Source organism: Oncorhynchus clarkii, chromosome 6 (genome assembly GCF_045791955.1).
Source record: "Oncorhynchus clarkii lewisi isolate Uvic-CL-2024 chromosome 6, UVic_Ocla_1.0, whole genome shotgun sequence".
Taxonomy (NCBI): Eukaryota; Metazoa; Chordata; class Actinopteri; order Salmoniformes; family Salmonidae; genus Oncorhynchus; species Oncorhynchus clarkii.
The window spans coordinates 19,430,894-19,441,532 of NC_092152.1; the positions used below are offsets into that span (position 1 = coordinate 19,430,894).

Sequence of the window (10,639 nt, forward strand, 5' to 3'; positions counted from 1 at the left end):
TTTTTCAAAGCTGAATTGAAAAAGGAACATTTTTCTGAATTTAAAAGTAACTCAAGTAATTCAGTAATCATTTAGTTTTTCAAAAGTATCTGTAAGAGTAGCTTTGGAGAGGTTGTAGTGTAATCTTTCTGAGTAACTTGTCCAAAGATCCCCATTGGAATGTTCAAACAAGTTGGACAGGTAGCTTACAGTTAGTGTCAGGTCGCAGACGGTCTTGTGGCCTTGACAACCGCAAAAGGTAGCTAGTAAACCACACCCTTTACCACCAGCTGCAAAGAAGGATTATACATGAGATCAAAGTGATAGTTTTAACCATGTTTTGAAGCTCTACAGTGTTTGTTTACAATGACATTGTTTACCACCAATGTAGTAAAACTAGTTTATATTTTGGGCTCTCATGGGTAACGCAGCTCATTTATAGGTTATATTTATAGGTTATATCCTTCAAGACTCAATGGCTAATTAACTTAAAAATCCAATAATGAATCTAGCTAATCCCATTTAAGGGAACCCCTTTTGGCCTACCGGTAATTGCGCCCCCCATATCGAGGCACAACTTCCATAGCCTAAGAACTCCCATTTTACTTCAATTTATAGTGTCTACATTAAATACTGATTTTGTTAACATCATCTCAATAGGGAACCTTACTAAACATTCCACATCTGTTTTCATGTCACCAAATTGTGTTAGATCTATCAGTTTTCTTCTACTGCTGGCTGCTATTCATTTACTGACAACTTTACTGGGTTGTATGGAAAGTTTTACACAGTCTCGCAACCAGCAATGCCTGTCCAATGATAGCGTCGAGTGTGGGCTGCACCACTCCTAGGTGGGGTTTTTCATGTATATAAATATATGAGTGCATCTTCCCAAGGCCCATGCAATCTGTCTGAGAAGTTTCACAGTCCCTACCTTTGTCTAGCTGGTAAGATATCCCTTTTTTTTTATTCAATAGACCTTATCCAGGAAATTGAGCATCTCGACTTCCAATTCTAGGTAACAATCATTTGTTCACTTCTCTCCTTTTTAGGGACTTTGAAACCATGTTTAGATGGGAAACTAACTTCACAGCTGTATGAATACATTCTAAATGCAGTGTAACGTTCCCCTAGGGAACTCACGTCGCTCATATCAGATAGCCAGTGTGGCTGAGGCGTAGTTGTGATATTTCAGAATGATTTTTGATTCATTATTTTCTATAACGGATCCATATGCCTCAGATCCTGTTATGTCTTGAAAAGCACTGTGAGAGGAAAAGTGAGGAAAAGGTTCAAGTTTTGAGTGAGTTCTATCTACATGATTCCAGTTAGGCGTGGTCACCACCAGATTTTTTGCCAACATTGTGAAATAGATGGTGCAGTGACAAATAATGAATCTGTGCACCCTCATAAACACATTTCTATCCAGTTGTTGTAGGCATATAATTGTATTCTATGGAATGATGATTAGCCGATATAAGCGGCAGCCTATCATAGGCAGAGACATTGTTTACTTTTGTGTTGGGGATGAGTCCATGAAATACAGTTTGATGAAATATATGCATGGTCTGGTACTGGTACTGTAGCATATTCTGGCATCAAAGAATGAGCTTTTCAACTATAATTATTTTAGAAATTCAATAGACTTTGATGTCAATATAGAGGATATTATTAATACTGTACTGTGGTTATTACTGAATCCCCCTGTTTCTCTCTGCAGACGTTTGCCACCATGTCCTTCTTGCAGCAGACCGTCTATCTGGGCATGGCAGATGACTCGGTAGGGTTCTGTTCCACTTACTTGAGGGAAAACCTCCATTTTTTTTCTTTCTTGTGGAATGTGGAACAACTTACCAGGCTGTGTTTGTACACTTGTAGCCAGTGATGTAAAGTACTATTGTAAAAAAAGTACGTTAAAGTACTCTTTAAGTATTTATGTAGGTTTTTTGGGTATCTTACTTTATAGATTTTTGGCAACTTTTACTTTTACTCCACTACATTCCTAAAGAAAATAATATATTTTTTACTCCATACATTTTCCCTAGCAACCAAAAATGCTCGTTACATTTTGAATGCTTAGCAGGACAGAAAAATTGTCAAATTTGTGTACTTATCAAGAGAACATCCCTGGTCATCGCTACTGCCTCTGATCTGGTCGACTTACTAAACATAAATGTAAAAAAAACAAGAAAGCCATGCAGTCTGGTTTTCTTAATATAAGGAATTTTAAATTATTTAAACTTTTTGTTTTACTTTTGATTCTTAATTATATTTTAGCAATTACATTTACTTGTGATAATTAAGTATATTTAAAAACCAAAAACTTTTAGACTTTTACTCAAGTAGTATTTTACTGGATGACCTTAACTTTTACTTGAGTCATTTTGACAATTGGGTACTTTTTGTAGCCGGATAAAGATTAGGGGGGGGGGGGGGGGGCGGAGGACAGAGGAAGAGTGAGAGAAAAATAGACAGATGCTGAGGATAGCAACAGAGAGGGTCAAAGAGAGTCTGAGAAACAAACTGCACAATTCCTTCCCTTTCCCACTCTATCCCTATTCCTTGTATGGAATGTTTCTCCATTTGCTTCTGAACTATTCTCTACATTTTGTGAAGGTATCCATTGATTCACTGCATGGCAGCTAAGTGAAATTGTTCTCTGTCTCAGACCTTACTCAATCAGGGCACTGTGACTCCCTACCCACATTTCAGTGCCGATGGGGATGCAGGCATCTTGGATAAGGCCATCAAGGCCAAAGGTGAGGTTGTCACACACACACACACACACAAATAATGTTTGAATGTGTTTCAGAGCAGAGAAGCTTAGGTGAATAGAACTCACTCCGTGTGTAAGCAGAGAAGGATATTCGGAGGGAATGTGACCGTGTGTACATTTCCGGGTAGTGTTTTCATTGTCTCTTGCTGGGGAGTAGTCAGAGCTGCCTAACCGTAAGCCCGGGGCCAAACAGACACTTAACGTTCATAAAGAAATTGATAAGGGCTCATGGATTAGAGTATGCAACAACGTTTCTTATTGAACAAGTCATTCCATCTTGTCTCTGTGACGTAGGTGTAGATGAGAACACCATCATTGATGTGCTGGTGAAGAGGAGCAACGCCCAGAGACAGCAGATCAAAGCTAGCTACCAAAAGGCTAGTGGCAAGGTAAGACGGGACACCCACTAGGTGCGTTTGGTTTAGCATGTGCGGGTGGCGGCACATGGGTGGAATTCGCACTTCAGGATCAATGGAATGATGCAAAACGTGTATAATCCAGAAACCTTGCGCACCTGGAAAGCTAAAACACACACTTGTGTATGACTGTGGAAGTGTGTATCAACCCTCTATCTGCAGCCTCTGGAGACTGCCCTGAAGTCGGCCCTAAATGGAGAGCTGGAGGATGTGGTTCTGGCACTGCTCAAAACGCCAGCCCAATATGACGCCCAACAGCTCAGACTGGCCATGAAGGTACACATTCCCTCAGTCACTCACTACTACTAAGAATATACAATACTACTTAGAATACAAACAAATGTGTATCTTTCCCTCCGTTTGGGTGGCCTAGAGACGGTAACAGATATAATACAAATAATTATAGAGTAATGATTACCTTCTAAAGAGGACGCTGGGATGACATCATCCTGTATTCTTGTTCTGCTGTTTAGTCAGACCCACCCACTTCCTAACACCCTACCCATAGTGACTCATTCTGCTTTATTATAGTGTTGTGTAATAACGGTGGGACTTTTAAAATGTGTGGGACTGTCTGTATTCTTTATACAATGGGTGGAGCTGTTTTAATATGTGAGGAGACAGTAAGAAAAGTGGTGATGAGTACCTACTATACTTTTGGTTTAACAATACACAAGTCTGTGCATGTGCAGTGTGTGTGAGCCCAGCTAGCACATTTGGTTCCTTGGAAGTTGTGGGAACATACGTTTTTGGTTTCCCATTGGTTCTGGGAACGAAGCCATAAGTTCCCTGACTGGTAAAATGGTTGCAGGGAGGTTCTGTGAATGTTGTTTTAAACGTTCTGAGAACGAAAGTGAAAATGTGTCTTGTTCTGGGTACGTATATTTTTAGGTTGCAGGGAAGTTCTGGGAATGTTTAGAACTCCAAGCACCGACGGGACACATGGAAATTCATTTGCCTAAGCATTAATAATGCAAACACATCAATTTTTTATTTTGGCACAGTCAGTGAGATTTGAACCTTTGACCTTTTGATCTCTATCAATGGAATTATAATTTTAGTGAAGTTTCTTAAAATGTGCTGAGAATGTTTCAATGCCAAACAACTATCTAGCACCATTCCCAGAAAGTCATGGGAAGGTTGTAAGCAGAATAACCATGGGACAACCACGGTCTCACCAATCTCTAAGAAACATAGTGTTCACAACGTTATGTGCTAGCTGGGAGGTGTCTGGCATAGTGGTAGACCTGTAGGTGCAGGTAGTGCCATGCTTCAGTCTGTTCTGTTCCATTTAGGGTTTAATGAACATGGCCCAGCTCTTTATGTGTTTCTGTCATCCAATCATCCAATCCAATCCTTTTGTCTCAGCTTTATGACTGATGTGACCCTTTTGTCCTTGTTGACCCTTTGACCCTCTCACCTATTTCTCTCAGGGATTGGGCACAGATGAGGATACTCTGATTGAGATTCTGGCCTCCAGGACCAATAAAGAGATCAAAGAGATAAAGAAAGCCTATCAGGAAGGTGTGTAATATGTGAATGTGTATATGTAGACATCCTGTACGTGATATGATAGTTACAAAAAGACAATAATCATGGCTTTTTTTTTGCTAGAATACAAAAACGAGCTGCAGAATGACATCAAGTCTGACACAGGCGGAGACTTCAGAAATGCTCTGCTCTCGCTCTGCAAGGTGTGTGTTTATTTATAGTTTCTTTAACCTCAGATGAAAAGTATGGCACAATCAACCTCACTGCCCCCACTCTCTCCCTCACATACTGTAGGCTACTAGGAATGAGGACATCATCGTGAACCAGGAACTTGCTGAAAGTGATGCCAAGGTATGGAGGAGAGTGTGTATTTGTGTGTGTCAGAATTTTTAAAGAAATCAACGTTTGACACTGGCACCGAGAGTCAATGTGTAATTTAATCCCTGTGTGTGTGATGCCTGTGCCTACTTTATCAATCCATAGGCCCTGTATGAGGCTGGAGAGAAGAAGAAGGGAACGGACTGCTCTGTCTTCATAGACATTCTGACCACCAGAAGTGCTCCTCAGCTCCGCCAAGGTGAATATGTGACAGCACAGCTCTATGTGAGCTAAATAAAAGTACAGACTCAGCTTCTGGTATATCATACACTGTAGTTTGACAAAACATGGAAAATTATGCTGCTAAACTTGTAAAACCACTTAGGAGACAAGTAGTAGAAATGCCCTTGCTAGAGTGCTCCTCTTTGTTTAAGCCCATTCAGCATCGTTCACACCCTTTTAAGCCTTAGCCACACCTATTTAAGTATTCATATGTAAACACTGGTAAGTCAGCATGGCATTGTCTTCCAGAAACTAGTCTCGCTACTCAAACTTTCCCCCACTGAACTTTGTCGATAAATAGCACCTGCTCAATTGAGGGCAGAAATGTTGTTGAGAGTTGTAGCAACACTTTTGCAGTTATCCATAGCTTTCCAAAAATCTGCAGTAGCAAAGATGATCTATATACTGACCAGTATATTAATGTGGATGCTACTGTGATTATAGATAATCATTAATTAATTGTGAACAATGATGAGTGAGAAAGTTAGAGGGATAAATATCATACCCCCCAAAAATGCTAACCTCCCATTATTGGTAATGGTGAGAGCAGGGCCGGCAAACGTGTGGCGAGCAGTCATTTTCCCCAGCACTTTTCAATTAGATGAGGCAGTACTCTACCACTTTTGATTTTGTTAAAAAAATGTTTTAATGCAAATGTGTTTAAGTCAAGGACAAACTGTTTCTTTGATTGACTTGCCTTGTCTGATAATTTGTCAACAAACACAATTAGTAGCCTATGTCCTTCTCACCAGAGTACTCCAGGTTATTGTGTGGGCTCACACCGTAGAACAGGGTTTCCCACACTCAGTCCTGGGGTCCCCCGGTGCATGTTTTGGTCTTTGCCCTAACACTACACAGCTGATTCAAATAACCAACTCATCATCAAGATTTGATTATATTAATCAGCTGAGGTAAAAAAAAAAAAAAATGTCCACCCAAGGGAGGCCCCGGGACCGAGTTTGGGAAACCCTGCTGTAGAGCAATAGGATAAAGTGGCTTGCGCTCTGCTCACCCTGACCAAAAATTAAACTTCCAGTGTAGCAGTTTTTTTTTTTTTAAACGACTGCTTTTGCAAAAAGACCCCATCACCTCCCCCCATCACCTCCTCCCTGCCGACACACTTGAACCTCTCCAATTCGTCTACCGCCCTGACAGATCCACAGGCAATGCAATCGTCATTGCACTGCACACTGCACACTGCCCTCAAACACATAAACCAAATAAATGCATATCTGAGGCTGCTGTTCATCAGTTACAGCTGGGTCTTCAATACCAAGTTCATCACAAAGCTCAAAACCCTGAGAATGAACTCCTTATTCAACTGGTTCCTGGACTTCCTGACAGGCCGCCCCAGGTGGTGAAGATAGGCAACATTACCTCCAACCCACTGATCCGCAACACGAGGGGCCCCTCAAGGGTTCGTCCTCAGTCCCCACCTGTACTTCATGTATACCCACGACTGCGTGGCCTCACACCGTTCCAACTGCATCACCAAGTTCGCAGACGGCATGACAGTAGCAGGCCTGATTACCAACAACAACGAGACAGCCTAGGATGTAGGCACCCTGACGGTATGGTGCCAGGTAATCATCCTCTCCCCCAACATCAGCAAAACAAAGTAACTGATTGCAGTATACACATCTCCAATGAGCTGAAATGGTCATATTCACACAGACATCGAGGTGAAAAAGGCACAGCAGCGACTCTTCAATCTCAGGAGGCAGAATATATTAGGCATTTGCCCGAGGGCCCTCACAGTCTCTTACAGGAGCACCATCGGGAGCATACGGTCAGGCTGCATCATGGCAGGGTACGGTAACTCCACCGCCACTGACTGCAAGGTTCTACAGAGGGTGGTACGCTCAGCCGAACATACAATTGGGTGCTTATTGACTGCCATACAGGAGACCTACAACACCAGGTGTTGCAGGAAGGCCAAGAAAATCATCAAGGACCTCAGACAAGCAAGCCACAGCCTGTTCTCCCTGCTTCCATTACTCAGACGCGGGCAGTATAGGAGTATTATGACAAAAACTGTCGGACAGACCAATAGCTTCTACCCCCAGACCATCAGGCTGCTGAATAGTCACTAGGCAGCTACCTGCTCCCCCTCCTGCACCTTTGTAGCTCCCCTATGAATATTCTACCCCACCCCCCCCAAAGAACATTTACGTACGCTCAAGAATTTCACTGTACACTACGATTACATCTGTGACCCTGTGCATGTGACTAATAAACTTATCTAATCTATTCATCGTAAAATAATCTTTAAGAGTTTGTCAATTTTTTTTGACCCATACCTTTTTGAATATTTAACAAGTATTAGCTAAAATCTCTTTATTTGAGCAATAGAAAAAATGTAAGCACCCACCAAATTATTATAATTATTTAATTACACACACACACATTTATTTCTCAACACCTGTTAATTACATTGTAGCCCTATCTATAGGGTTCTTTATTTTTGTCATCACTTAGACACTGATGAATACTACTACAATCTAGATGTGCGTGTGTTTTCCCTTTTTCGTACGCTGCACGTGCAACCACATTATTTGATACTGTTTGAACATTTCAAGTAACTCTCTCTCTCTCTCTCTCTCTCTCTCTCTCTCTCTCTCTCTCAGCGTTTGAGAAGTACTTCAAGTACAGTAAGGTGGATGTGACAAAGGCTATCGACCTGGAACTGAAGGGAGACATTGAGAACTGTCTGACTGCCGTAGGTGAGATGTCACTGCCAGGACCAGGCCTAGTAATGTTCCAATGTCTTTTATATAATCTGTGCATCACCCTCAATCCATGTCTTCTGCTGTATCACACTCTTCACTGGGCATCAGTCCTATAACATTACACTATGTTCTTCATTTTCCTCATGCAGAAAAAGGTCATGCTGTGAGCAAATTAACATTTATCTCTCAAGACTAAAATAATAATAACTTTTTAAATAGATGGGATGGCACATTATCCAAGGCAAATTCACTATACTACAACTCCTGCAATGCACTGGTCACCTCATGGCCATTCCGATACCCTTGCGACAGCTTTGGGGAATGCTGCCTCTTGTCTATGCTGCTCTATGATGTCATCTGACTGGTTTTGATATCTGTCTTTCAGTGAAATGTGCTGGAAGCAAGCCTGCTTTCTTTGCTGAGAGACTCAACTTGGCCATGAAGGTCTGTTTACTGTTAAACATACTTACAGTATGTTTTATGTGCCAGATAAGAGTTTGCCCTGGGTCGTGTTCATTAGAGTATGCAACAGAAAATGTTTTAAAAATGAAAATAAGTGTTGTATATCAGACAAATCCAGGTACCTGTTACAGTCCATTTTCTACCTAAAGAAAACGTCCCTGTTTTAAGATTTGACAATCTACAGAAGAACATGCAAATACTGTACAAGAAAGCACAAATATATCTCGGTTCAAGCTAAGGACTTTGCACCATCTGGTTATAAATCTTCAGTTTGTGTGCCTGTGCCATACCCCAGGATAAAGGAACCAGGACCAAGATTCTGACCCGTGTCATGGTGAGCCGTTCTGAAGTGGACATGGCCCGGATCAAACAGGAGTACAAGAAGACGTTTGGGAAAACCCTCTACCAGGACATTCTGGTGAGCAAACATCTCAAAGTAGAAATAAAAATAAATAAAAAACAAGGAACTGTTTCCCCGACCCAGATTAAGCATAGTACTAAACTAAAAAAGCTATTTCAACAGATCCTCCATTGACAATGAGTTTAAATCCAGGACTAGGCTTAGTCGGGGTCCAGAGTTTTAAGGACATGCATCAGATTGTACGAAGTATTCATATTTCTGGGTCCAATCTGAGATAGGACAGAAGACTGACCATGTGTGAAATGGGAAAATATGGCATCTGAAAAATAATTGTCAAAATAAAATGTTTATATTTTGTAGAGTAACTCTTATTTTATTTTTACATAATTTATTCAACCTTTATTTAACTGGGCAAGTCAGTTAATTAAGAACAAATGATTATTTACAATGACGGCATACACCGGGCAAACCCAGACAATGCTGGGCCAATTGTGCGCCGCCCTATGGGACTCTCAATCCCGGCCAGTTGTGATACAACCTCTTGTCTCTTACACCCTTAGAATGACACCAATGGCGACTATGAGAAGATCCTACTGGCCTTGTGTGGAAGTGACAGCTAACTTTCTCTCCTCTCTCACCTAGCAAGAATGGCATTCACACCATTTTAGAAAACTGTACACGAGGAAACATTCCCCTCCAATGCCTCAATGTGCACTTCCCAAAATGCAAAATATAATGGTTCATGACAACTATCTGAAATGGCAGTCCTGATGTATTTTCGGCTAAATGCTAACAGCAATAAGCACAGTTAGCATGTTAAGCAGCATTGCATAATTTAGCCTAGCTTCAGCAGACTTGGTGATCTATTCCATAGTGCAATATATCACACACTTAACCATTTGTGTGCCAAGAATATACAGTGGCATTGTACCCTGGTTGAATAACTGGTCCTTTGTGAAAATAAAGCTTTTTATGTGGATCCAAATTGTCTGAATTTGACTGTGTATATATTTTTCATTCTAAAAAACGTATGTTTATTATTAGTATAATTTTTTGCAATTTAGCCTGTAGCCTGTCTATGAAAGTTATAATTTGATAATCACCCACCGAGAATGTACAACCTCAGACCATGTCATGAGTTACATTTACAACACTGTAAAACACAGACATTGTGTAATACAAATTAGATTAATCTCACTCTAGAATTTAGATGTAATTATTTGTATTAGGTCTGTAATATTCATATGTGTAAACATACTGAATTGTAATGGGATGCATTTTACCGCCATATCATACTGTGCTATGATTGGTTAAGACCACCCAAATGGTTAGGTCATGGTCAGTTTGATCCTGGTTGGCGAGACGTGAACATGCCAGTTATAGCTAGCTAATAAAGAGCTACGTTAAGAAATATCTTGTAGTCCTGCATTTGATTATTTTGTACAAAGTGTGCAAAACAAGACAAGGTCTACAGTAGCAAGGCGTAATTTGGAAGGATGGTCACGTGAGACTACAATTACATGTAGGCCATTCTTGAAGACAGAGTAGAATACACGTTTTGAACAAACAACTGACTTCTTAATTTTACTAACATAAGCCTAATTCAAATTCCAACATAAAACTATGGAACCATCTCAGAGGCAAAAATGTACGAAAATCTGCGTTTTTCGGACCTGGGTGGTCTAATCAACAACACATTGCTAACCATGTAAGTAAAGAAATGACATTCAAACTTGTGAATTTCAAAACAGTAGGCCTACATTCTCACGGTCATGGAGGAATGCCGTGTCATGAACCACAAATATAGTAGGCTACTAATAACAGT

At 40.7% G+C, this 10,639-nt stretch overlaps 1 protein-coding gene across 2 annotated transcripts; it reads left to right on the forward strand.

The window, feature by feature from the left end:
- Positions 1 to 873: 873 nt before the first annotated feature.
- LOC139410720 (annexin A1-like) lies at positions 874 to 9,799 on the forward strand. 2 transcript variants are annotated; one of them, XM_071156156.1, is made up of 13 exons: positions 874 to 926; positions 1,700 to 1,759; positions 2,648 to 2,738; positions 3,050 to 3,144; positions 3,334 to 3,447; positions 4,605 to 4,695; positions 4,786 to 4,865; positions 4,957 to 5,013; positions 5,146 to 5,239; positions 7,890 to 7,985; positions 8,377 to 8,435; positions 8,749 to 8,871; positions 9,375 to 9,799. In XM_071156156.1, the coding sequence occupies exons 2-13, from the start codon at positions 1,712 to 1,714 to the stop codon at positions 9,432 to 9,434; spliced, it is 1,008 nt and encodes a 335-aa protein (XP_071012257.1). In that variant the 5' UTR covers positions 874 to 926; positions 1,700 to 1,711; the 3' UTR covers positions 9,435 to 9,799. The 2 variants fall into 2 exon arrangements, with proteins under 2 accessions (XP_071012257.1, XP_071012258.1); XM_071156157.1 differs by having other exon boundaries at positions 880 to 997.
- The last annotated feature ends 840 nt before the right edge of the window (positions 9,800 to 10,639 follow it).

Coding starts and splice junctions, on each gene's coding strand:
- LOC139410720 (XM_071156156.1), top strand. CDS start 1,712: ATGTCCTTCTTGCAGCAGACCGTCTATCTGGGCATGGCAGATGACTCG. Junction 2,739..3,049: donor TAAGGCCATCAAGGCCAAAG/GTGAGGTTGTCA, acceptor TCTGTGACGTAG/GTGTAGATGAGAACACCATC. Junction 8,872..9,374: donor CCCTCTACCAGGACATTCTG/GTGAGCAAACAT, acceptor TTACACCCTTAG/AATGACACCAATGGCGACTA.